At 39.2% G+C, this 27,370-nt stretch overlaps 2 protein-coding genes across 4 annotated transcripts in view; one reads left to right on the forward strand and one right to left on the reverse strand.

Annotated features, from left to right (window-relative positions):
- Positions 1–15,778, forward strand: DNAJC21 (DnaJ heat shock protein family (Hsp40) member C21). Of its 2 annotated transcripts, none has more exons than XM_425006.8 (12): positions 1–197; positions 454–547; positions 2,138–2,258; positions 3,693–3,815; positions 7,691–7,995; positions 9,250–9,404; positions 9,754–9,841; positions 10,100–10,258; positions 10,866–10,905; positions 12,629–12,819; positions 13,204–13,279; positions 13,995–15,778. In XM_425006.8, the coding sequence occupies exons 1-12, from the start codon at positions 101–103 to the stop codon at positions 14,157–14,159; spliced, it is 1,614 nt and encodes a 537-aa protein (XP_425006.2). In that variant the 5' UTR covers positions 1–100; the 3' UTR covers positions 14,160–15,778. The 2 variants fall into 2 exon arrangements, with proteins under 2 accessions (XP_425006.2, XP_004937238.1); XM_004937181.5 differs by having other exon boundaries at positions 13,207–13,279.
- The window catches only part of AGXT2 (alanine--glyoxylate aminotransferase 2), a 13,428-nt gene continuing 1,529 nt past the window's right edge, over positions 15,472–27,370 (reverse strand). For both annotated transcript variants that reach the window (XM_040656518.2, XM_429219.8), the window contains exons 4-14: positions 27,176–27,299; positions 25,783–25,877; positions 24,614–24,707; positions 23,506–23,599; positions 22,992–23,092; positions 21,822–21,914; positions 20,899–21,031; positions 20,172–20,260; positions 19,057–19,206; positions 17,916–18,014; positions 15,472–16,477 (exon numbers count right to left, since the gene is read on the reverse strand). In XM_040656518.2, coding sequence (XP_040512452.1) covers positions 16,367–16,477; positions 17,916–18,014; positions 19,057–19,206; positions 20,172–20,260; positions 20,899–21,031; positions 21,822–21,914; positions 22,992–23,092; positions 23,506–23,599; positions 24,614–24,707; positions 25,783–25,877; positions 27,176–27,299 — 1,183 coding nt within the window. In that variant the 3' untranslated portion in view covers positions 15,472–16,366. The remainder of the gene's footprint in view (positions 16,478–17,915; positions 18,015–19,056; positions 19,207–20,171; positions 20,261–20,898; positions 21,032–21,821; positions 21,915–22,991; positions 23,093–23,505; positions 23,600–24,613; positions 24,708–25,782; positions 25,878–27,175; positions 27,300–27,370) is intronic.

Consider the following 27,370-nt stretch of genomic DNA (forward strand, 5'->3'; position numbering starts at 1 on the left):
GGCCCGGGCTCCGTATGGCCGCGCGGTCGGCTCTTCCTGTTCCCGCCCGCTGCCCCGCTCTCGTTGCCGGCCGGCTCTCCTCGCGGGCTGCCCCGTCGTCATGAGGTGCCACTACGAGGTGCTGGGCGTGCGGCGCGACGCGGCCGAGGAGGAGCTGAAGCGGGCCTACCGGCGGCTGGCGCTGCGCTGGCACCCGGGTACGGCGCTCCGCGGGCCCGGCCTTCTGCAGGCCTGGAGGGGAGAGCGGGCCGGGGAGAGGGCGACCGGGCGGCATGGGGAGTGGGGAAGCTCCTGGGCGGGTCGTGGCTCGTGTAAAGGCTCGTGGGTGCCTCCGGCCCATTCCCAGGCCGCAGACTGCGGTCCTCGTGCCGTGTGGCCGCAGCGCCTTTCCTGTTTGCGTGAGGGGTGCTGTTATGCTTTGAGTTGTTGACAGTTTATTCCTTTAATTCTCAGATAAAAACCTTGAGAATGCTGAGGAAGCTGCAGAACAGTTCAAGTTAATCCAAGCAGCATATGATGTGCTCAGTGACCCTCAGGAGAGAGCCTGGTGAGTAAATGCACCCGGCACTGGGCTTGAAAATACTTCTGTGTGCCTGTATCATTTTTTGTATTTCCTGTGTTTTCTGTTGTTATCGTTGCTTGGCTTCTTTCTCTTCCCTCACTCTCACAGCAAAGACTTGGAGTTCTCTACTCCCTGGCTTGGTTTGAGGTGAGGACAGGCCTCTGGCCTGTGGGCTAGCCCTAGTGGTGCTTTGCCCTGAGGTAAGGCTGGTTCCTTTCATGGAATCGTTTGAGGTGGAAGACACCTCTGAAGGTCATCTAGTCCGGCTCCCCTGCATGGAATGAGATCGCATACAGCTGCATCTGCATGCCCAGAGCCTGGTCCAGCCTGACCTTGAATGTCACGAGGATGGGGTATCTCACTGCCTGCTGCAGGGTGGTGTGGGAAGAGCCCTGAGGAGCTGCTGGTGCTGGCATTGCTTTCTGCCTCCCAGGTGGGAGGCATTGGTATCCACCTGCTCATGTGGTATCACCACAACCTCCCTTGCCTGTGTACCTATAATGGGCCTAGTTTGAAATATGCACAAACATAAGAGATTGTGAACTTAAATGTTCTGCATAACATGTTTTTCAAGTGGGCTGAAGCATCTACCAGCTTATGAAGCCAAGATCACCTCCACTAAGTTTGTCCTCCAATAAAGGAAAATAGTTTTTCACTTCTAATATGATAGTTTATGCTTGTTTTTTTTTCTTTTTTTTTTTTTTTCATTTCCATAAGTATTGGATAATTTGTATAATATCCTACCTGTTTGTGAAAGCTGATTGTACCATCTTGCTCAAATATGTTTGTTGGGAAATTGCTGCTATAGATATTATAGTAAGTAAACTGAAGGTCTGGAGGTAGTGTTTACTGACTCAGCCTTTTTTTCTGTCTGAAGACTTGTGTGTGAGACACAAATTCCAGAAAGTGAGGTGTGCTGAGGCTTAGCCCAGCAGCAGTACCATGCAGCCCTTCTCTCACTCCCTCCAGTGGGATGGAGGAGAGAATTGGGAAAACAAAGGTAAAACCTATGGGTTGAGGTAAAGACAGCTCAATAACGTAGAAAAGGTGATAGTGATAAAAAAAATAAAAAGATGATAGAGATAAAAGAATATACAGATCCAGTGATGCTCAACACAATTGCTAACCACTAGCTGACTAATGCCCAGTCAGTCCCCAAGTAAGGCAGTCCCTGGACCGTACCCCCACCATGTTGTGTTGTTCAGCTTGAACATGATGTGGTATGAGATGTTCCTTTGGCAGTTTGGGTCAACTGTCCTGGTTCTGTCCTCCGTAAGTTCTTTGTGTACCCCTAAACTCCTCACTAGTGTGAGGATCTGAAATATCCTTGGTTCTGTACAGCACTGCTCAGCAACAGCTAAATCACTGCGGTGTAACTGACGTCGTTTTTCTCCCAAAGCCAAAACACAGCATCATTCTAGATACTGTGAAGAAAATCAGTTCCTAAACTGCGGATAACCTTCCTTCCCAACACTGCAAATGCAGAGTGAAGCTGTACACGTGCTTTTTCATGTTACTTGTGTCTTATTGTTATTGGAGAATATTCGTTTTCTTTACATTATTGATTTTTGCCAGGTATGATAACCACAGGGAAGCTCTACTGAGAGGAGTGAATGGAGACTATCAAGATGATAGTTTGGATCTGCTGCGATATTTCACTGTTAGCTGTTACTCTGGATATGGAGATGATGAAAAGGTAGTGAACTAATTCATCATTTTGATGAATCAATTTAAATTTATTGAAAAATGTTGTGATTTAACCTGGCAGGCGGCTGAGCAGCACACAGTTGTTTGCTCACTCCCCTCTTCCTGGTGAGATGGGGGAGAGAATAAAAAAAAAAATGAAGTAGAACTTGTGGGTTGAGATAAAACTATTTACTAAGAAAAAAAAAGGAAAAGGAAAATAGTTATGGCTGTATAGATAGATAGATGTATATAACAGCTGATGCACAAGCAGTTGCTTACCAGCCCCCAGCCAATTCCTGGCTAGCCTCCCGAGCAGTGGAATTGAGTGAGAGGAACTCCCACCCTCTTCAAAACTCCTTCTGTTTGATGTCATATGGTATGGAATATCACTTTGCCCAGTTTAAGTCAGCTATCCTAATTCTGTTCCTCCTTGGTCCCTTTGCTGCTAAAGGCATTGGCTTTGTACAACACTGCTTGGCAGCAACTATAAACAGCATTGTGTTATCAGCATTGTTCTCCCAGAACCAAACAGCTTCATACCAGAGACTCTGAAGAAAACAATTCCATCTCAGCTGAAACTGACAAATGTCAGCATTTGCTTAGCATTGGAAAGCTGTGCATGGTATTGTTGAGCACAGTTGGTAGTAACGATTTTTTGCACAAACATAAAGCCTATGCTTGATGCTTAGACAAGCTTTAATTACCGTTTTTTTGTCTGATAATTACTTGTGATTCCTTACTGAACTGTACAACTTCAAAATATGTCTGTATTATTTATGTACGTTAAATGGTGAAGCATTCCAGTGCTTTGCAATAGCAAATATTTGGAAATGTCTTTCACAAGCTGGAGTGCTTTAAGCTGAGGAGAAATGATAGTGGTGCTTGAGGGAAGCGTGCTTCCAAAAATTTAAATCCCTGTTGTATTTTAAGGTACTCATGATTTAAAAAGATCTGGGTGATTAGGAGGACTTCTACCAGAGAAAATCCCCATCTGTCTTTGTATTACTATGGTAGGAGTAATCTAGCATCATCTTAATTTAAAAAGGAAAGATATAGTTGGGGTATGTCATAGTAAATTTTTATTTGGAACTTCCTCAAAGCTTAGTAACGTGTAAGCAGACTAATCAACACTGCCTGGATGCTGTAGCATATTTGTTTTTTTACTTAGATTTGGACACAGGTTGTTTGATGTATGAGAAAGACTACATAAAGTAGATAGAAATATAAGGAAAGGGAAAGAATGGGAACTTTGTTAAACAGAAGGATCTTGTGGAACAAGTGCTTACAAGACCTTTCCCCTCATTTTGAATTGCCCTGCAGAACTGTAATTTTGTTCTGAATTGTTATGTTCTGTGAAATACATTACTTACTGTATCTGAGCATTTGTACATTTATTATTGAACAATATAGAATAAATAATAATTTACTTCTTTTAAAATTTCAGGGATTCTTTACAGTTTATCGTCATGTTTTTGAGCAAATTGCAAAAGAAGAGATGGAATATATTACTCACGAAGATATTGAAGAATTCCCTACGTTTGGGTATTCCCATAGTGACTATGACACGGTAAGAGCAAGTATAATGCTAAACTAAAGGTAATGTGGCTGTCATTACTTTGTCTCACACTGAAATCAAAGAAAAAGTTCCTGGTGGTCTTTGAGGCAAATACAAAACCACATCTCTACTGTCTTTTCTACTATAGTAGTGCATTACTGTAAAGGAAGTGCTTATACTGTGATTCATAACATTTAGATGAATCAGAATCGTTGTTTCCTGTTGGATTGTATTAGCAGACTTTTGTTGGTAAGCTGTCAAGCAAACATTTTGCAGGGCTAACCATCAATTATGCCAATGAAACTTAAGTGCAGTGTGCCCGATGCAAGGCCTGAAAAAAAAATAAACAGAGCACCAAACATTCTCATCGAGATGTAAATAGAATAGCTTACCAGTGTTCTAATGCAACATAGGTTACAGCAAAGGATGTTAGAAATGTTTTTTTTTAAGCAACACATATAGTATTGTGCTTCATTTAGGGAAACAAAGACTCATTTACTGCATAAATGCCTATTGAAAAACAGAGACGCTGTAGTTGACCTGTCAATGTGAGCTCCTGCTGTGGCACTCATCTCATCTACAATTATTCTGTAGTAAGATTTAATTTTTAGGATATTGCGTCTGCTTTTGGGATGTGAGAAAAGACAAATGTTTAGAGGACACATGAATTCTGCCCGTCTGGTTTACCAATTATTTTTTATAATAGCTATTTTCCCGGTGATTAACTGCACAGTTGCAATACTCACAAGTATTCATCCTAGCTTCCTGCTTCTCCCTTCATTTTTAGGAATAGTATACTGTGTAACTGATTATTTATGAAATTTAAATTTATATATGTGCCTCACAAATGAGAAATTTTGATGGTACAAAACTTGGTTGGAGTTGAAAACAACTAGTTAGTTTGGCACTAAAAATGCCCAAATGGGTATTTTAATTTCAGGTAAAATTACAGGATGGATTAACAAATCTGTATCTTTCCCAGGGAGCATATATTTAATGTGTCTAAAATTGCTAAGATCCATCTGTTGATAGGTAGAGCTTGGAAAATCTTTTGGGAACTTCCTGTGTCAAGACTGTAGAATAGATATGGCTATAAACCAAAAACTACTTTTAATGCTGACAATTAGTAGCTGCAAAATCAGCTGTAATTCTAGCACCAGTATTGTTGGACATCTGCCTTGTTCATACTGCTATGGAAGCAGAATGTTCTTTTTTTTTTTTTAATGGGATCAAGTGATTCTTGGAATTATATCATGGAAAATAGTTTCATTTAACCAGGAAAGTCACTGTCCCTCTTATCTTATATTCAAAGATAGAGTCAGAACATACCAGCGTTATAGTAGTACACCCACTTGTCTGTTTAGTAGAAGTACTGTGAGAGAAGGGAAAAGAGATTTAGAAGGGAACTACAGAAGCTAGATCAAGACTTCAGAGTGTGTGACGTGAATCTTCTATAATCCAGCCTTCTGAGTTAACTTGCAAGAGGTTTGGGAGATGACTCAATCAGTGCCAGGCAGACAGAGAATATATTCTTAAGTCCATGACTTAACAAGACTTCATGAGAATAGTTGTGGAACAATTATGTGAAGAAACAAAAGCAGTCAGCTGTGAGCATGCATAGTAAGCAGCAAACCGAGTATCCAACAAGAGATGCTTGACAGTGTCCAGGAGACTGACAAGACAGGCTTATATTTCAGGTGGCCACTGAGGAGGAGGAAAACCTCATAGCTCATAAAGCTGATGGGGGGACGGATGATTCCTGTCATCAGCTGAGGGCCATGCACCCTATGTACTCAAGTTCTCTCATTTTGAAGCATAAATCTGAACTAATAGTCTATTATTGCTTACATTGTTGTGTGTATACAGCTGGGTTTTAGTGACAGCGGAGAAAAACTGCATAGCTACTTATCTGCCAGAGGCCATAGCCTTGAACCTTCACACATAGATAGGCCATTTAAAATTAGTGTTGAGGAGTTAACAGTTGTACCACTCACAGAAGGAGAAGAAATACTAATAGGAAAGTTGTTAGGCTGTTAACGTCCAGAACTTGTTTTGTGAAGTATTCAGAAGTACAAAAACAGCAGTGCGTGCACAAATGTAAAGAGGTGTATGTGGGGTGTTGTAAAAAGGAAGTTTAATGGGATGAGTAATTTGGAAAAAAAAAAAAAAAAAAGGTTCAGGCATATGCAAAATGCAAAAGGTTAGGAATTACTTGGAGAGAAATGGAGAACAAAACAAAATTATACAAAACAAAATGATACAAACCTGAGTGGCTGACACACCAGGTCTGTGCTGCCATTCAGCAGAACCAGGACAGACTACGGAGCTGGATGGAGAGGATTCTGCTAAGGTTCAACAAGAGTAAGTATAGTGTCTTGTACCTGAGGAGGAATAACTGCGCGTGCCAGTACCGGTTAGGGGCTGACCTGCTGGAAAAGAGCTCAGTGGAGAAAGACTTGGGTGTTCTGGTGGACAACAGGCTGGCCATGAGCCAGCGGTGTGCCCTTGTGGCCAAGAAGGCCAATGGCATCCTCAAGTGTATCAGAAAGAGCGTGGACAGAGGTCAAGGGAGGTGATCCTCCTCCCACTCTACTCTGCCCTGGTGAGGCCACATTTAGGTTACTGCGTCCAGTTCTGGGCTCCCCTGTTCTAGAAAGACAGGGAACCTCTGGAGAGAGACCAGCAGAGAACCACAAAAATGATTAAGGGCCTGGAGCATCTCCCTCCTGAGGAGAGGCTGAGAGACCTGGGGCTGTTCAGTCTGGAGAAAGCTGAGAGAGGATCTTAGCAACACTCAGAAATATCTGAAGGGTGGGTGTCAATGGATGGAGCCAGGCTCTTTTTGGAGGTGCCTACTAACAGGACTGGTGACAGCAGACACGAACTGTAACACAGGAAGTTCCATCCGAAAATAAGAAAAAAACTTCTGGAGTTTGAGAGTGACAGCACACTGGAACAGACTGCACAGAGAAGTTCTCTGGAGATATTAAAGACCCACGTGGATGCTTTCCTGTGCAACCTACTCTAAGGAACCTGCTTTAGCAGGGTGTTGGTCTAGATGATCTGCAGTAGTCCCTTTCAACCCCTATGATTCTGTGAAAACAAAGTCATTATGTCACTTTATTAATCTAGTGTTTACTCATGAGTAGTAAATAAAGAGAATAAGGAAAGATAATTTACTGTTTCATCTAATGTGAAAGCTACAGGGCATAATTTTTACCTACAGTTATATAGTACAACAAAACAGGAGTAAGTGCATATTTACACAACTGCTCATTAAACTGCAAGTCGCAGCTTCATGATATCGTATATGACAACATTTTGTGTACATTAAAAAAAAGAAAAGCATTCATGAAGGAGAAATTGTCTGGAGCTATTAAATGTTTTCTCACTTTCTCTGGAAGTGGATAGAGTATGATGGGAAGAAATACTGTCCTGTATTTGCTGTTTGTTTGTTTTGTTTTTGTGTACTGGTTGTTGGCTGCTGTTGGAAATGTATGGATGACCTTTGGTGTAATTTGGTGTAGTGGCTGTTACGCAGTATGTGCTTGTTTACACGATCTCTGATTCTGGCTGTACTTTGAAAGGAAAAGTTCAGCAAAGTTAAGTATCTGGCACTGTTGTTAGCATGATCCAATCCTAAATGGGGATATGTTTTTAGAAATTGGCATTTGGAATACTTTAAATATAAGGCTGTTAATTTGAGAAGGTTTGAAACTTTATAGATGGTATTAGAGATTTCTGTAAACCTTGCTGTGATTTACTTATACTCTGGGTAAAAATCTTTGCCTATAGAGAAGACACAGAAGTCCGAAGTTATTTGGTAAGCTTTTTGCCACACTCCCTAATAAAGTGTCTCATGAATGTTTAATTTTTTGTTTTAACAGATAGTCCACCCTTTCTATGCCTATTGGCAGAGTTTCTGTACTCAGAAAAACTTTGCTTGGAAGGAAGAATATGACACACGACAAGCATCGAACCGCTGGGAGAAACGAGCTATGGAAAAAGAGAACAAGAAAACCAGGGATAAAGCAAAAAAAGAGAGGAATGAATTAGTCCGTCAGCTAGTGGCCTTTATTCGCAAGAGGGACAGAAGAGTACAAGCTCACAGAAAACTTGTAGAAGAACAGAATGCCGAAAAACTTAGGAAAGCAGAGGAAATTCGGAGGCAGCAAAAGCTCAAACAAGCCAAGTATGTAAATATGGAAATAAATATTCTTCTTAAACATAAACGTGGAGAAACTGTCAATGTCTACCATGCAGTTAGGCTGTAATGATATGATTATAGTGGTAGCTGTAAATGGTCTTTTAAAAATCCTTGACCATTTTCTTTATTAGTTACCTTTTTATTTGTACTGACATCAAAAGAAAGATCCAAGGAAATCAGGGAATAACCTGTGCACTGCAGGCAACTGGCTGTAATAACACAGAATCCAGTGTGCTCTTCTTTACCAGGGGAAGGAAGATTTAAAGAAAAAAAAATGTATGTTGGAGAGTGAAGCAAAACAGGACTATGACAACCTGGACTTTTATCAGCTTTATTTACCTTAGAACTTTGTCTGCTAAAAAGAATGCATGAAAAGCAAATGTAGTCTTGCTTTTCTTCTTCTACCTCTTTTGGTAGAGAGGACCCTTTTAGTGGACTAAATGCACTTTTTAGTACTTCTGTTTTTCATGAAATATAAAGAAGCCTACCAGTCTGCGCACAGGTTCTTCAAACTAGAAGTAATTTTCATCTGAAAATAAGAGGAAGGAGCTTCAATACTTAATTGTTTTGAAATTGCACTCTTGTAGCATGTTCATTAAAATCATCATAATATAATAATTCACATACATGTGAAATACATGATTACACATAATGTTTTTTTTGTTTGTTTGTTTTTCCCGAGAGAAGAATGAAGCTGAGGCACCTGTTTACTGACAAACAGATTAATAATTCTGTACTCAGGACCCAGCTGTAGAAAATTTTGCTACAGTGTGGTGCACTGACTGCTAGCTTGGATGACACTTGTTAGGAAAACTGAATGGGTATACTTCTGTAGCACAAAGTCAAGCAGTAATTTACTAGTGTTTTTTGCATTGCAGTACTGTTCATTGGTTTGGATCTTACAGCAGGTAAAAACAGCTGTACCACTTTTAGGGTTGAGCTGACTTTCTCTGTTCTGAGCTTGACATTTACCATGTGGTAGTACATTTCCTGCATGAAATTCAAGCAGGATCCACTTACGTTAATATCTCTTTACTAGCAGTGTCAGTGTGCCTCTTGGCATCATAAATTACGTGCTCAGATTTCCAGGCCCTATAAACAGTTCTTTGCTCCATCATAATGAATTCAGGAGTTTCCACCTGAAATACCAGAGATCAAGCTATCTTTTAAATAATACTATTCCTGTAATTCCAATCTCACAAATGCCGTGTGCAAATTACTGTATTATTCTGCTTAAAGGCTTGCTGAACAGTATAAAGAGCAGAGCTGGATAACTATGTCAGATCTGGAGAAAGAATTGAAAGAGATGGAGGCGCAGTATGAAAAGGAATTTGGAGATGGATCAGATGCTGAAGTTGAATTGGAAGGACAAGAGACAAAGGAAGGCACTGAAGGTATGGAGCGTGAGGGTGTGATCTGTAGTGAATTGTTACAGTGTGAGTATTGGCTCACTGCACTTGGAACCCCAGTTACATGTGGCACAAGACTCGTGTCTCCAACATTGGTGTGCCAGGTTAGAGGCTGGGTGCCCGATGTTTTCCATGGAACATGGGAAGATGTAAAGCCATAGCTGTTAATTTACCCTAATACATGATTTGGTGAGGTTATCTTCATCTCTCTGCATGTGAGTAATACTGAAGGAGCTGAATATCAGTGTTGTGACTGTTTCCTGGGGCTTTTAATAGCAACTTACTTGAAAATTGCTTTTCTGACTTTCTCTTCAATCCTCATTGATTTCTTCAGACAAACTGAATGATGTAGCTGAAGAGGCTGAATATGCTGATGATCTCTACTGCCCTGCTTGTGACAAACTGTTAAAAACTGAGAAAGCGTAAGTGTGTGTGCATGTATTTGGGAACTTTTTGGCAGTGTTAGGGGAAAGTGTCACTTTTTTAAAGCAACTTTTTAAAAATCATTGTAAGAGCTTTTTAGCTTTGCATAATAGTGTCGTCTTTCCAGCTGAGAAATTAACTGGGCAAAATTTTCCATTTTTATTAGCGATAGATAATGGTCCTATTGTTAATTTATATGTAACTGTAACAGTATTTACTCAGAGCTACCTGCAGTAACTGTTTGATAATCTTCACAGCATGAAGAATCATGAAAAATCAAAGAAGCATCGGGAGATGGTAGCACTGTTACGACAGCAACTGGAAGAAGAAGAAGAGAAATTTCCTGCATCTTCAGATGATGTGAACGGAATGCATACCAAAGAGGAGGAAGAAACAGGAGAGGTGTCCAAACAGAAGTACTTAAAATTATTTAATTATTTTAAATTTTATTATGTTTAATGACTTTTTAAATCTCTAGGCTCAGAGGGAGCTTCTGACTGGATTAGTTGTATTGGAACTCACACTACTGTGCCAATTTAAAATATTTATTTGTATTAGAGTTCCAATAACATGCATACATTAATTTGGCTGGATTCAAATGTAGGGTATTTTTCAAACAGGGAAGTCTGGTGTAGTTCCAGTGTTTACCAGTTCGGTTATGCTACCCTTTGTCAGTTGGATCCTGGCATAGATAGAAAACGAATGTGCTTGAAAATGAGTGGAACTAAATAAGTTACATATTATTATACAACTTCAATTCTTTGAATGGACCAACCATAATATCAGCTGCCTTCTTAGTATCGTTAAGTTCAGTCTGAGCAGAATAAATATTTTACTGAATGCAATGAGTAGGTTATAAGAAGTGTTGCTTTCATTTCAGATGAGAATCGTTTTCTAGTTGTGGCTGCTATCTCTCTCATATTATGTTACAATGTTAAGAAAAATATAATTTGATACCTTTCTAGAAATTGTATTAATGTTTTCTTTTTAAAAAAAGTCAATTTTACATTCTTATATTTGCAGACTCTCCAAGAAGCAGAAGAGGAAACAGAAAACAATGATGGTAGGCAGTCAGACACAATGAAATTCAAAGAACTTTACAACATGATTTTGTTTCATTTATTATCATAATACATTTCACAGACCTGACTTGAGAAGCATCAGTACAAACAGAATAAATGTAGTGCTGGTTCCAAAAAACTTATGGGTTGAAATGTAAAGAAAGGAGATTGGAATAGACAGAGAGAGAATGCAAGGAATTGATCAGCAAGACTAGCAGAGGTCCTGGTGCATTAGTGACCTAATTGTTTGGTGATAGTCTTCTGCTTTGATTGATAGACCTGGAAAAATGTACTATTTGTAAAGTCACTTTATTGGCATCCTCCCGAAACTAACCAACACCATCCACTCCACCTCTCACTTGCATTCCAGGCACTAGTAATGCCAATCTGGCATGTTCCAGGATCCCATCTGTGCATGACAGAACAGATCTATGCTTACAGGAGCTTGCTGGGATTCAAGAATTGCATGTTCTGTGTCGGCCTTGAGTGTCAGGAGCACCACAGAGGGCAGACTCTATTCTCTGCCTTTCTCATGAATGATCCTTTCACATGATCCTTTCCTAGTTTTACTTCTTTCCTATTCACTACCTCAATCATAGTCATGTCCCACTGAGCTGTGTACACTACTTACTTACTTAGTGCATCTTGCATGTTTCCCAAGATGGCCTCGTGGTTTTTCCCCAGCCTAACCCTTCTAGTGTTATGTGTTCCCCTTCTCTGCCCCCTCCTACACCATCATCTCTTCTCAAGAAACTTCTCCACAGCTTTCAGTCAGCTGAATTTTTCTTGCTTCTCTTTGCTTGGTTTTGTATTGTCCAAGTTAGTATTGGCTTGGCCTTCTTGTTTCCGTGCAGGCCATCAACATCTTGTCCAACTCTGACTTCCTCAATTCCTTTTCAATTTCCTTGTTATTCTTTTTCATCTACCTTATAAAGGTTGTGTGTAGGCACCTTGTCTCCCATCCTTCAGTTATGTGACAAGGTCTTTTGTGGCTTAGAATGTGGGCTGCACACTCATGTAACTGACCTGGAATTTTGTTATGCAGAAATCCTAGAAGCATAACTTCTATCTGCTATCAGTCTTTACTGAGTGTTGAGAATTATTAGCATCTTTGTTCTTTTTTCATGGGTATAAAACTACCTGAGAAAACGTGGCTAAGGTATTTAAGTCTGCAAGAGTTACTGTAGGTGATAGAGTTGTATTAACACAGTGTTATGTTTATTCTAGTTTTTGAACTTGAGCTTTGCTTCAGACATGCTCATATGTTGACCTATTAGTAAACATGTGTTGACTATGATTCTGTTCTGGTACATGGAAAAGGTTGTCAGTATTTCAGAAGGTAGGGAGGGAAAATACAGTGTGTTTTGCTTCAGTCAGTTGAGTTATTTTGGCTTAAGTGTCCTAATACAGATGTCTGGCACAGGAAACTTCAGTCTAAACGTTTGTAGAAGTTAAAAACGAAGCCATCATCGTATGAGGTGACATGGGAGCTTTGTGTTTGAGCCTTTGTGTAATTAAAAACCACCACCACAGCTGTCTCATCTTTCAGAAGAGGGGAGCTAAGATGTTGCTTGTTGGAATCCTACTTGAAAATACAGTCTAAAATTCAGAGGCTTTATGGGTTTGTGTGTTCTCCCCACACGCTGATGTTTTGAGGAAAATGAGTATAAGCATAATCACTAATGAACATAAAGTAACTTACTTTTATTTCTTCTATTTGGACAGACTTATGAGGACTCTTTTGATAAAAGTGCTGATGAGGAAACAATTGAGCAAAAGGAGTTGCCCTGTGTGGACAAGGACAGCGGCCCAACAGAGCAGTCTGCAGATGACGACCAAAGATGTGCTGTGTCAGAGGAAGCAAGTGCTACAGAAGATGGTAGCCAAGTGAATGAAGCACACAGTGAAGTGAAAAGGTGTGCTGACCATGTCATTCTATGTCATGTTTGATACTGTAAGACAGGCAGATCTTTTTCACTATTGTGAATTTAGGGCTACTCCACTAAATCAGAGTTGCATAAATACAACACTGAACAGAGAGTGTTAGGATTTACTTTGGAAATGGTACTAGACTTTATATCAGTACTGCATCGTTCACAATTAGCTGATTCATCTTTTAGCAGAATCTTGAGATTGACAGTTACGTAAGTGACATGGCTTTCTTTTTGCTGGAACCACTTAGATTGTGTGAAGAAAGAGCAGGGGAAAGCAACAGAGGCATTGACTTGAAAACTATCAGAATCGTAAACTTCAATTTGAATATTCCTGTTCACTGATCTTGGTTTCTCTTTGTCTATCAGCAGCACTAAGCCTAAAGGTAAAAAAGCCAAGGATGCAAAAAAGTCTGCTAAGGGATCTTCAGAACACCAAACAATGGTATGTCAAATTACTTACACTGTTTAAAAAAACAGGGTCATGTTATGACAAACAGTAGTTTGTTTTACCTCCAGTTCCCAAATTCTGTTCTGGTTTACTACTTCTTAGTAATACATAATTTCTCTTCCTGTGATTTTTATTAGCATATAGGACATTGGAACATCAGCTCTTGTCTGTGCACAGAAGTGTAAGACTCAATTTCAGGTCTTAGGAGAGTGGCTAGAACTCAGTTATCAAAGCAGTTTGAACCAAAAAATGTAAACATCTGAAGCTGGCTGTTCTCACCAGGCAGGTGGGAGGCGGAACTGTTTGCATCTTTCCCAGTATTGGTACTTCCCAGAAGAACAAACTCTTGTAATAGCTACAGCTAAGACATAAATTCGGCGTACCTCAGAACTCAAAATATTGCGTGTACAGTCTTGTTTGCTGAGCTGAGATCAAAAGTAATCTTTATCATTAATTACATTTGGTAAGCTTCTGTTATATTCTTGGCTCTACTTACTTCTCCTTAAAGTTTCACGAAGTTATGGTTTTAATATCCTATTTTAATTGTCAGTCAGTAATAGGATATTCGTTATAGAAACAAACAACTTAGTCACGTTTCATTCTTTTAAGAGAAGCTAGATAGAGCCAGTTGGTACATTCTATTGATTACACAATGTATTTATTACACATCTTGTACAAATGTGAAGTTTGGTTTTCTTTCACCTTTTAGAATGAAGTTCCCATTCACTGTGTAACCTGCAACTGTACGTTTCCATCCCGAAATAAACTGTTTGAACATCTAAAAGCAACAGGACATGCAAAAGCAACGCAGGCACCGTCTGTAAATGGAGCTGTTCACACCAGAAGCAAAAAAGAGAAACGTAAAAACAGATAGAACTTTGTTACATTGACAGTCTTTAGAATCATACGTGAAAATTCTCTAAAACATTGAAAAGTGTGCATTGCCTATTCTGAGGTAAACTGGGAAGGCAGCTCCGGGTTTTGGTGGAGGAAACAAAAAGGAAATAAGAAAAAAAGGAAGATGTGGAAGGTGTAACAAGAAGAATGTTATCTTGTGAAGCGGTTTTTGCTTTTGTTTGTTTTTACCCTTTTTTCTTTACTGACTGAACTTGACCTACCCTTCTGACAGCTTTCATGGTGAAGGGGCAGTAGTGATTCAGAGTTGCCTGGTATTCCTGTTGAAACTTGCATGGATGGAGTAACTATGCAGGGGGAATAAATTATTTTACCACATCACAGTTGTTCTCTTTACAGAGACAGAAAACTGATTCGAGCTTAGGATTGGACTCTGCTGTTTTGATCTTCTGTCAAAAATGAAATATGAACAGCACAAGTGGAAAAATAACTATCTTCAGTGGCCCATTCAAATTAACCAGCAGACAAAAGGGGAGAGATGTCAAAGTTGGTTAATTACAGTTTTGACAGTTGCTGTTAGTTTTGTACATGATCCTGTGTGCTAAGGTGTTTGTGCTGGGGAGGGAAATCCTGTGGAAGACCCTTGCTGGAATAAGTGTGGGAAGGAGTGGATGATGGCGGAGGTATCAGTGTTAATGTCTATGTGTTGACTTGCACGCAGGGATTCCGTCCCATGGTACATGCACATTAGATAATGCCAGTTGAGGAGAGTGGCAGGGGATATGGATTGCACTCCACATGTGTTTTGATTTCCTAATGAAAAACAAAATGGGAGCTGGTATTACATCTCTGTTTAAATGCATAATTAAGTCATTTTGAATAGCACTTAAAAAAGAAAGAAAAGATGAACACCTGATTTTGGAGTGCAAGTGTACAGAAGAGTTCTAGAAAACAAGCAGTCAGTGAAGTTAGAGAATCCACTGTTCATGGAGGACTTGGGGATCTGGTATGTTTAGTATATCCCTAGATTTTTCTGTATTTCTTTCATTGCATTTTCTAAATGTAATACTCTTGCCTTATCTGAGTTGCTCTAGCATTTCAGCTTATCGAACAAAAGGGTGGAATGCAGAACTGTTATTAGATCAAGGAGTTATTCAAACATTACAATTTTCATCAAAGCAAAATGGCAAATGTATAGTTCTTGCTAGCAGAAAACAATATTAATTTTATTAGAGAGTGGAGGAGGTAACAAAAATATGCGAGAAAAACTGTACCTTATTTTCAGAGTTTGCATCTTTGCTAAATAACTAAAATTCAAAAAGCAGCAGGAAGAAAAGCAAAGAATAAATTTTTATTGGAGAGGATGATGACTGGATTTGACATTAAAAAGAATTACCATAATTAGAAACTTGCAATTTGTGTGTACAGATTTTTTAATGCTCTAATTACACTGTGTCATTGTGATAAAGGCAAACAGTTTTAGCTCTGTTTGAGACCCGCAGTTACATTCTGCTAAGAATGCTTTCTAGCCCAAGAGTGACTTTGTGTGAAATTTCATGTCATGGGGTAAGATTTAAACTGCAATATTATCCTTCAAGTTAATTATTTTTGTTATTTAAATAAAACAATGATGAAGTATTGGTTATGTATGCTCATGCTTATTGTGTGTAAAAGGCAAAGTTCTGGTAGCTGCAGAGGTGACCACTGTGGAAGGGGTGGCGAAGGACTACCCTGTGTTGGTTGCAGCTGGCTTTGCAGCAGTTCTACCACGTGCCAACGTTCAGTCAAGCAGGAGTTTGTATTGCCTCTGTTGGAAATGTGGGTAAGAAATGGCAGCAAAGGAGACACAGGAACAAGACTGGAAAAAAGGAACAAATAACCTCCTTTAAATTCACCCAAGGGGACTGTAGCCTGCTAGAGAACTTCTGCTGGAGCAAAGAAAACCAGTGAGAGAAAAGCAGCAGTAGAAGAGTAAGGAACAATGAGCAACAGAAATAAACCATTGCGCATTGACTTCCCAACCTCTAGCATTGCCTGTTGCCTTGTTGAGGACAACTGAAAGACTAACCTGTATTTTGATAAAATGGGTTAGAGAGCATTCTTTTAAGTCTGGCTCTGTAGCAGTAGTCTTATGACACTGACAAGTATTTTATCTTCAGACTATGCTTTCCTTAGAGTCTAGGCAGCAAGGGTCCGGTCCAGTGTGCATCTCGTAAAGAAACAGGTCTAGTTTGCAGCTGCTCTTTCCACGTGTCTCTCTAATGCAGTATGAATTACTTCAACAGCAAAGTCAACGTCCTTTCTAGTAATGCACATAGGAGGTTTAATTCTGAATGTCTGAAGAGAAAGAAAAAGAAAAGATATCCTTAAAACCATACAGAAAGAACACAGGTTCTAACAGCCCATCTAGGATAGCACCATCTCTGCTAAACAATATAACCAAAAGTATGAAAAATAATAGAGCTGCAGTGCTGGGAGTGAGGCCTCTGAAAAACACACTCTGAAACGGGGCTCTGACTGCTTCTAATGCCCCACTCTGCTCTAGGAACACACCAACTGCCTTCAAAAAAGAGCTGACTAGAGTAGATTGTGTCTGATAATCCAGGTGGAGCCTGAACATCCATCCTTAGATGGATTTGTACTAAGAGCCAGATGAAACAAAATAGGCATTTTTTTCATTTCCAGCAACTTTGTCATAGGGAAACAGTACCTATTGAGAATGGCAAGTCCTCTGCATTGTGTTAACCTGCTGTCAGGTATTTTTCTTCTATATTAAAGGCTTTCCATTAAGTTTCAAAGAGAATCAATAAATAAGAACTTTCAGTTAGGTCAACATAGCTTGAATGCACGTTGATCAGAAAGGGATATATGCACAGTGCAACTTAGTAAGAAACTGGGTTCTAGAACTCCAAATATTTGGTAGTATACTGTTTACAAAGTCATTTAACTTCGGTAAGAATCTTAAACTTTCATTTTAAATTTTCCCTGTCCGTGTATTCCAAGACTTTATGTAGAATGCATGTAATGGTCTTTCTTCCCCCACTTCAGCTGGAGCTGACTTCAGCTAGTGCTCCCAGACAAACAGCACTCATGAGCAGAATCAGATTTTACTACACTGAACTGCAGGATATAACCTGTCTTCTGGTCTGTGACTTGTGGAAGCCTTTGAGATGAGGCAGTGTCCAGTTTATTCTAGCAATCCTGTATCCATCTCACAGAAAAGCTTCTCCGAGGGTTTTACTGACCTAACCATCCCAAAGTCTGTTACTAATCTGCATGCTCTAAGCAACTTGTGGCACAGAGCCATGAGTACTGTGTAACGTATCTTCAAATGGCTGATGACCATTTGCCAGCAATTCTCACTTCTGTGCTGTAGTGCTGAACTTGTTGGTAAGAGCTCTCTTTACATTTATTTTTCATATTAACATCCGGATAGAATATTATCAGCTCTCTAGAATGAAAGAACTAGCAAGAATAAACTTGTTTCTCTGTCACTAGATCAAGTTGTAACTCCAACAGTAACAAATACTTAGCAGACCTGAATATTGCCAATTTCCTCTAATTTGTATATATTATACTATGTTGCTTTTCTAGTTGAAATTGTCCTTCCCGAGGAAAACTGCAAGCTTGAAGGAAATTCAGCCCACTTGAAAAAGAAACTAATGGCTGCTGCGTGTTTTGTAAACTGAGAAAATTAAGCAGGGAAAGCTTCTAAATATATAAATTTTCTAGTTCATTTACTAAACTAAAATTAATTTAACCAGAAGTTCAGTACCTGATTGTAGAGTCCTCCTCTGCCGATCAGAACACCCATGTCTTTACAGTCCTCCCAGATTTGATTGATTTCTTCAGCTGGAAGAGGGTGGCGACTGTCCTATAGAAAGTGAACAGTAAACTTCACTAGGATATTGTAAATTAATTCTAGGAAAAAGATGTATTATTCCAGTTCTTCCAATAAATCCCACCCCTGTCTCTGTCCAAAAACATCAGCTGCATAAGGTAACTCATAAGGTAACTGCCATGCTACAGGCTATGGGGAGAGTATCTGGAAAGCTGCCCAAAGGAAAAGGACCTGGGGACACTGTTTGACAGCTGGCTGAACACAAGCAAACAGTGGCCAAGAAACCCAATGACACACTGATACAAGCCAGGATGTGACTGTCCCCTTGTACGTGGCACTGGTGAGGCTGTACCTTGAATACTGTGCTCAGTTTTGAGACCCTTGCTACAAGAAAGACTTTGAGGAGCTGGAGTGTGTCCAGAGAAGGGCAGCAAAGCTGGTTAGAGGTTTGGAGCACAGAGCTTATGGGGAGCAGCTGAGGGAACTGGGGTTATTTAGCCTACACTGGTCAGAGGAGACATTATTGCTCTCTACAATGATGTCAAAGGAGGTTGTAGCAAGGTGGGCATTGGCCTCTTCTCATATGTAACTAATGGTGGGACAAGAGGGAATGGCCTTAAGTTGCACAAGGGGAGATTCAGGTTGGATAGCAGGAAAAACAATGAATTACTGAAGGGGTTATGAAGCATTGGAACAAGCTGCACCACTACCCCTAGAGGTATTTAAAAGATGTAGATGTGGTGCTTCGGGATGTGGTTTAGCAGTAGACTTGGCAGTGCTGGGATAACAGCTGGGCTTGATCTTAGAGGTCCTGTCAGACCTAACTGATTCTATGATAATTTATCTGCTTTCTATGATGAATTAATGTAACTGAAGTGCACAAGTCACCGTTTACTGACAACTTGTGAAATACTTCAAACGCTGGAATGTTCTGGCTCAGTTTTAGCCAGAGCAGTGTTTTCTCACTCCATCATTAGTATTTAAGATAAAATCTTCATATTGTCACATTTAATTTCAGTTGAAGTAAAACTTGCAATGGCACAGTAAGTCAAAAGGTATAAAGTATATCACCAACCTTATCTGTCACCATTTCTATCCCAATCATGAGTCCCTTGCCACGGACATCTCCAACAATCTCAAATTTATCCCGTAGTTTAGCAAGCTCTAGTAACATGTATGTTCCCACATCCTTGCTGTTTTTTTGAAGACTATCTTCTTCAATGGCCTGGTAAAAAGGACATGCAATGACAAAGCTACAGGAGAGGCTTCCTGCACATCTGGTTAATCCCCATTTAGATTGGTGACATTACGTTTATTTCACTTTCTCCTACAGATTTGCATACTATGTTCCTTCATTGCTACAGTACTGAAATTTCTCCTCTCTTAACTAGTGGCATCAGGTTAAAACTGAACCTAATATTTTGGTGTTGCTCTGTTGTTCTGCATGTTTTACTTATTTCTCAACAATCACAATATTTTAGTAATTCATGCTCACAAATAATCACAGCTGAAAAACACCTGGCCTCCATAATTGTTTGCAAAATCTTGCCATAGATACTTTAACTCTTTCTCCAGCATAATTAAAAGAATAAAACTTGACACAGTATAGCCCTCTGTACTAGGCAGCATTTTAGTAACGTTTGAGTGTTTAAATGGTTTTAAATGCACACCTTACTCTTAAAAGAGTACTTTTAATCATAGTTCTGACTATGATTAGCACTGACATGTGCAAATCATTTTACAATTAAAATGCACTTTAAGAAAATTTGTGAATGAAAACAAAAAATATGATTTTATAAGTTAACATGAGTGTTTTTCGTTCTTGCTTTCTTGCTTTTGTTTACTTTTTTTCTCCTGTCTCCTCCTTTTCTTTCAATTCCATTTTATTTTTCCTAATTCTGACCACCTCCTTGCTCCAGATGCAGGCTCCACCTTATTTCAAAGATGACATTACAGATGATTTGTATTCCTACAAAAGGGATGGAATTCTGCAGTGGAAAAACCAGAATTTTTTTTTCCCTACACATAGGGTACCATAGCTATGTACTAGTAATACTTGTGGATGCTTATAAATTTAATACAGCTGTAAAATTGCCAGCATACAATTTTACAGTAAGAACAAATGTAAGCATTTCTTATCTATCTTATGCTACCAAAAAAAAAAAAAAAAAAGCATAACATTCTCCTTACATCAAGAACTGCAGATCCCACTACACAGGCCATAGGATTTCCTCCAAAGGTATTGAAGTGAAGGTTTTGAGCCAAAGAATTTGCAATCTCTTAAAGCAGAAATAATAATAATTAGTCTTACAGTTTCCTTACATTTGATAACAACAGTTACCTACTTTAACTTAAAAAAAACTGCTGTATTCCCATCCTGACTCTAAGTGAGTGAAGTGATAGAAAGATCATAATGCATTGCAGAAATTATAGAGACTAGACGCTAAAGACAGACTTAAAAAGGAAAACACAAAACCAACATCACACTTAACAGAATTAGTTAGTTGTTGCCTTAGGACATCATCTACAAACTTTCTTCACCAGATTTATTCATATGAATCAAGTAGTCAGCTAACATGCTGCCTTACTTACCTGTTGTGCATTAATCATTAAAATGGTGCATTCAGAGAGGAGTTCCAGGATCTATTACCATCTCTACCCATGACTCAAAAGGTCATCTCTGCTTTAGTTACGCTACTAACCTAATTAAAATAAATCTTTACACAGGTATAGCATAGCAGTTGATAAAATCACTCAGAATTGAGAACCCAATTCTTTCACCTCAGAAAACAGCTTGAGACTGAGATTTATTAATAATCTTAGTTGTCTGAACGTGCACCTCTCTGGTTAGTAATTATTGTGCAGTATATTATGTATTTGCCCTGTTCAGATCTTTAGCAGAACAGAATGCTTATACCTTTTGTTGTAACAACAGCTGCCATTGGAAAGCCATTACCAATTCCTTTTGCTAAAGTAATGATGTCAGGGACTACATCATGTGTTTGAAATCCCCAGAAATGGCTGCCTGTCCGTCCAAATCCTGTCTGTACCTTTCAAAGGAAAAATCCAGAGAAATCCCCGTTATCTTCTCACATTTTACAAAACATTTTTCTTCTCTTTCTATTATTGCTGATCTGCAAGCACACCTAGAATCAACTGCTGTAATAAGATCCTTACTTGGGTAGCTTTACACAAAATACTACTTATTATAATTTGTTTTATCTTTAGCAGATGGAATAGCTAACATCTTACCATATCTTAGGCAGGTTGAGTTGTACAGACACAGTGCAGCATCCATTTAAAAATGGAGAGGAAATGCAACTGCTTAGCCTGTTTCAAAAATAGCTATCCTATTCCTGCTGATCTGTTCTATCTGTGGAAGTATCACAGTCCCAAGAGTTCACCAATATTTCAAACTGACAATAGGCAAATTTTATTTAGAAAATGCAGTTGAAGAGGAGCAGCAAAATAAACCCCTTCTAGAGTTTACATACACTAACAGTGCTTCTAAGAAAGAGTAAGTGTTATTGTGACAATGACTGCATCACAGCTGGCATTTATTAACTGCGTGATTTTGTAAATTTACCCTATGCTACTCCTAAAACTTACAGACTCAAGCCTGCTACAAGCCTTATCTGTGTCTAAAATTAGAATACCACAGTGCAGAATAAAGGCAGTAAAAACCAGGAGCCTTGAAAAAAGGCACTATGGTAACCTTAATCTATGAAACATTTGGCATTTCCCTTACTTACAGAGTTCCAGTTGGCCTTTATGTGGATTCTTTTCAGAAGACTTACAGAGATAGACACAACTCTAGAGTTTTTATGTCAAAACACTCACTTCATCTGCAATACAAACACCTCCTCTTTCCCGTACTAGCCGATAAGCTTCCTTTAAGAAACCTTTTGGGTACTGAACAGCTCCATTAATACCCTGCCAAGACAAAAAAGAAAATGTCTTCAGGAACACAAAAAGAAACAGGAATTTTGCTGGGTGACTGCCCTGCAGTAAGAAAAAATATCAGCAGCCCTCAGGTAATAGCAAGACTGTTGTCTCAAATTTCTGGCTTCAGCACTGAAAGTGCTCAGGTCACATATTCCCATCCCATGGGGTAGTATCCTGTTCTGTGAGCTGTGCGTGTATAAATGTTTGTGAGGCCATAGCGTAAAATCAATGGCTGTAAGACAGAACAGATTATAGATAAACTGCCCAAAAAAGTACTTTGAAAACCTACGCACTGAGAGAAACATAAATTGATTGATGGGAAATCTAACTAGGGATCTGACATTCCTTCTTTGGTAAAGTTCTTAAGAATTCTGTTTCCTAAATTTCTGTTCACCTTCCCAGATTTCTTTTGAATCAGGAATCCTAATCCATACCTAGAATGCAATGGTTTGTTGGTAAGTAAAAACAGTTTTAAAATAATAATAATAATAAAAAACTAAGTAAAACAGAGAACACCTGAGATCACAGAGACAACATATGTTTTTCCTCCCCCTTCCCATCCCCGGGATATATTCTCAGTTCCTTCTATTAAAAAAACATATATACATTAGTTCTGAAACTGGGGTGAAGCACCAAGGGAATTAATCCTGCAACTGGTCACCACTTGACAAAGAGCTCCAAAAAACACAGTGGAAAACTTGCTGGAAAGAAGTGGAAGGAGAATTCATACAAAGTTTAGGGAAGCAGGAGATGGAAAAACACCATTTGGAAGTTATCAGATACTGAACAAGAGCATATGCCACTGTTTTTATTTATTCGCTGAAAAAAAGTACATTTAATCACACAGTTTTAACTTCATCACCAGCATTCCAGCTCCACCAAAATCAGTGACAAAAGCTGAAATTTTAAGAGTGTGTCCTTCTTTTTTTTTTTCCCTCAAATATTTAAGGTGCTTAATGCAAGTAGATACTATATTTTGAATGTAGCTAAAATACACCAGATCTTAGCACTTCACACTACATCACTGTATGTGCTATAACAGTTGAGAAAAGGCAAACTACCTACTTGAATTGGTTCAGCAATAAATCCAGCTATGGTCTTTGGCACAGAAGTGTTCAGAGTATCTTTGAACTGTTCAATGTACTGTTCATTTGCATGACATACACCTGTTTAGAGAGAAGAGAGGTGAGAGAGCACTAGAGGAGCTTCCACATGGCACATATGACATGCACCAACATTTCTGTTCTTTCTGATGTACTAAGGTTTGAGTTCCACAGGTTCCCAAATATCAGAGCTGAACATGAAAAAATGCTGGAAATAGGATTTTTGGAAGAAATTTGAGCATATGACCAATATTTTTTCCTGTGGGAAGCAGGTACATAAGGTTTTCATAGTATTTGCATTAATTACCCTTGTGAATTAAATCTAGTAAACCTAGAACTAGAGGTCTACTGAGGAATGATCATCTTTCTGGTGGAGGTAAATACAACCTAAACAACAATATGAGCATACACTTTACTCCTACAGCCCCCTAGTATTCTCTAATCTAAAATACACCTACTTTTTACCATTTACCAACCTTCAGAACAGCTGCATTTTCGAACAGTTTGCACTGGTGAATCTCTACAATTGCTGCCTCCCCATGGACCCCGAAAAACATCTGGTAACATTGTCTGTCAAGGATAAAAGAAATATTTGATGACAGCTTTCTAAGAGATACGTTAATCACACCCGGGGATGACTCTAATGAAACAAGCAAACAAATATTCAAACAACAACAACAAAACACTGCTAAAATGCATATCTAGTTCCAGTGACTTATCCAAAGAACACTCCTAAGATAATATCAAAATTCCCTCACATGTGTATTCCTGCAGAAGTGATTCAATTGATTACCTCCTCTAGTTTGCTGGTTGAGTTGGTTAGCCCTTATGGCTACCTAAGATTAACAGCAGCGTTGTCAGAGTTGCCAGTAGTACTTCAATAATCTAAAGTATGATAAAATCTGCAAAATACTGGAAGGCTGGCTGATAATACAGCAGATTGAAAATTGGGAATTCCTGCCTTTACTCCTGCTGATGAGTTGCCTGAAGACATGGACTGTTTCATCTAGTGAACCAGGTTGTGAGTCTGCTCTAAAGGTGCCTTCCTAGAGCTCATGCTGTGGTTGTACTGCCAGTTCAGACCAGAATATCCAATGCCATCTTCTAGCAAACAGAGAGCAATTCCCATTTTCTCAAAGGCACAGATGTAACTTATTGCCATTTTTCTTCAATGGATTTCAGTAACAGATATACCACTCCTCTTGCTGACACAAAGGACGGGTTCATTTTCATTCCTGGGCAGGATCATCTTCAGATCAGCAGAAATCAGCTTTGCACAGATTTGCCAAAGCAAACATGAGAAAAAGGGTCTTGACTATTACTATTTTGCACAAACTCCCATGAGAGTACTAAGCAAAAATAAAGCACTGTAAATCACGATAACTCATGTAATGATTGTCCCAAATCTAAATTAGTGTAAGTAAATCTATATGGAGTATCTGGCTCTTGTTGCAGGAACACAATGTAACGTGATCAGTAACTATTAAGCACTTTGAAGACAGAAACTTACCAATCTCTGAAATGTTCAAATACAATTCTATTTACTCAGATTATTATTATTATATATATTAAAAAAAATCTCACTGTTGAACAGCCAATGCCATTGGCAACACCATGTTTATAAGAACCAATAGATGTCAATCCCAGTGCGTAAGGGCTGCCTCCATGGTATGCTCCTCTGTGCAAACAGACAAAGTACAAGAACATTACTCACTTCCAAAAAAAGGCTGTAAAAGTGTTCACTACTATACTCAAAACAAGAAGAGTCATGCGGTCTTTTTTTTTGCTCTTTTTGAAAGCTCCACAGCTGCCCATCAGTTTCCTGCAGTTTCACATGTTCTAATTGTGAGGTGATGTTCACAAAGACAAGAGTGTGAGGACTAGAATTGGTAGCAATTCAGGAAAGTTTTATGTAAGTGTTTCACAAAGTTCTTCTGCAGCACCTGAACCCTACAGAGTCAACATCTGTGTTCTTTCAATCAGGGGTACTGCTGCTCTCTCAAACAGATGCTGACAATCATTAAACTACATAGTAGTTTATTGCTAGTTCTACATAAACATCAGAAGTTCATTAAGTAGAATATATAAGCCAGGTAGATACTCAATGTTCTGTTGAACAGAATGGAAGAAAAATATAGCTCTTCATAACATGGCCTTTTATTCTATTAACTGTGGCTGTCTGGAAGCACAGTAATAAAAATTGCTTACTTTATGCTTACGTAGCCCTCACCTCTGCACTATCCCTGTAGTTAAGTCAGAAGTACTGTTTGTATAGCTGTGCAGTGAACTGTGGTTCAGGGATCTGGCAGAAATATAAGGCAACAAAACAAACAAACCCAGAAAATCTTTCCTCCAGGATAGCTTTCAGCCAGATCAGTTCCCTTCTGTGGTTCACTGCACTGCTATTCCAGAGGTACCTTTGAACTCCCACAGATGAGAGCAGAGGAGAGTCAGAACAAATGAGGAAAGCAGCAATTGGTGAAGACTGCTCTGACTCTCAATGGAGGTCCACCACAGCACAGCCTGAGCTAGACTAGATTCTTTCACTAAAGAAGAAAAGCAGAAATTGCAGGTTGTGTTTCCTGTGCAAATGAGTCCTACTGTACTGCATCAATACGCAACTCCTGTTCTACTTCCTTGCCCAATGGAGTGTCTTCAGCAGATCTGGTGTTAGACATTTCCATTATTTTTTGTTTTAGGCGTATAGAAACCGATTACACACACAGGTAGTTTGACTAAAACAACTCCATTACCTGAGACAGATGACATCAAAGTTCCTCGTATATAACCTTGCCATGAACATGGCCAAATCATTGGCTTCTGACCCACTGTTGGTTAGATAAACCACCTACAGAAGAATGCTTAGGGTCAGTATAGTGCACAACCACAACCTGCTTAGATGTCACTTCGTAACACTACAAGGAATAAACCTTCACTGCTACAAAGCGACCTCACTGCAGTAAACTTAGTGTTGCCCGCAGACTACAGATGGGAATGGTGATCAAGATGGTCTATCTACTATAGGACAATATAGAAAATCATTAATGCCAGGAATCTTCAGGTTTTCCATCTCACATGTAAGATGTAACAATGGTTTTGAGAAAAATAAAAGTGTTTGGGTAAAACTGAGCTCACTAATTGAATAACTTTCACACAGGTAAAAATATTACCCTTGTACAACAGTTACAAGAAGTGAAAGACAGAGACACAACAGCAGAAAAGAAGAGGTATGAAGAGTTTGCTTACTGGTTGCAAATAAAAGTTAAGGGTATCTTTTTCCCTTGTTTTCCCCTTTTATTCATTTCCCCCCCTTTTCAGCTGTCTTCCCTTGTTTCACAGAATCAGAGTTGCAGGGGTTGGAAAAGACCATTAACTGAATGCGTAGACTGAAGCTCAGATCTGTGAAGTACTTAGTCTCCTATCAATCAAGGAGTCTTTGCTTCTTGAAATTGGTCCTTACTGAGCCCCAGTCAAGGTCATTCTCTTCATTACACCTCTTTTCAGGAAGCACAGCTTTTAAATTTAATTTATTCAGAAGAAACTGAGATGCTCCATCACTTATTCTATGCAGATGCTTTACATTCATTTATTTTTAAAGCTCTTCTTCCATTTTCTAAGACTGCAATAGCTTCACACATTTTTAGTAACCAAATTCCATTTTATGACTGGTTTCTTTTACCTGAAAAAAAACACAGTACTTTTCCTGCTGATTATGTGTACATGACACATGACATTTATGTGGTTTGTTTACTTAAATAGCAGTAAAACTCACTACCCAAGACACAGTCAAATACTTTTCTCTTATAATTTTTGCGAGATCCAGTTAAGGCTGATTACATGTAACAACAATTAAAATCATCTCAGTTCCTTCAGTCATTTTTTAAACTGGCATCATCCCTTTAGAGTGTAAACTGGAGAGAAAGACCCAAGCAGAGCAGCAGGAGCTTGGCTTATCACACCTGTCTACATCTGAGTGAGTCTACAGAAAAAGCCTAGAGGCTCATCTTGCTCTCTTTACCTGGTAGCCTGTGAAGAGGATTTCCCTCTGCAGCTATTGTGGCTCTCACTTATGTATGTAATAAATATTTCCACTTAATAAACAGACACTCCCATCTCCCATCCCTGCTCCTGTCAGAAGTGAAGTACCTTAAGTGGATCTGGAAGAAGTGAAGTTAGCTTCTCAGCATATTCGTGGATTGATGGATGCATGTAAATATTAGTGGTATGCCAAAGGCAAGCAAGCTGTTTCTGGGCAGCCAGAGTTACCTTCCTGCAGATAGCACAAGAAGAGACACAGGGTCTTAATTCAACACACATGTATACAAGCACACACACCCCTAC

The sequence above is a fragment of the Gallus gallus genome, chromosome Z, assembly GCF_016699485.2.
Source record: "Gallus gallus isolate bGalGal1 chromosome Z, bGalGal1.mat.broiler.GRCg7b, whole genome shotgun sequence".
Taxonomy (NCBI): domain Eukaryota; kingdom Metazoa; phylum Chordata; class Aves; order Galliformes; family Phasianidae; genus Gallus; species Gallus gallus.

Excerpts from the sequence above, each read along its gene's own strand:
- DNAJC21 (XM_425006.8), top strand. The coding sequence starts at position 101 with ATGAGGTGCCACTACGAGGTGCTGGGCGTGCGGCGCGACGCGGCCGAG. Across the intron at positions 548-2,137 it reads GACCCTCAGGAGAGAGCCTG|GTATGATAACCACAGGGAAG; the intron begins GTGAGTAAATGC and ends GATTTTTGCCAG. Across the intron at positions 3,816-7,690 it reads CCCATAGTGACTATGACACG|ATAGTCCACCCTTTCTATGC; the intron begins GTAAGAGCAAGT and ends TTGTTTTAACAG.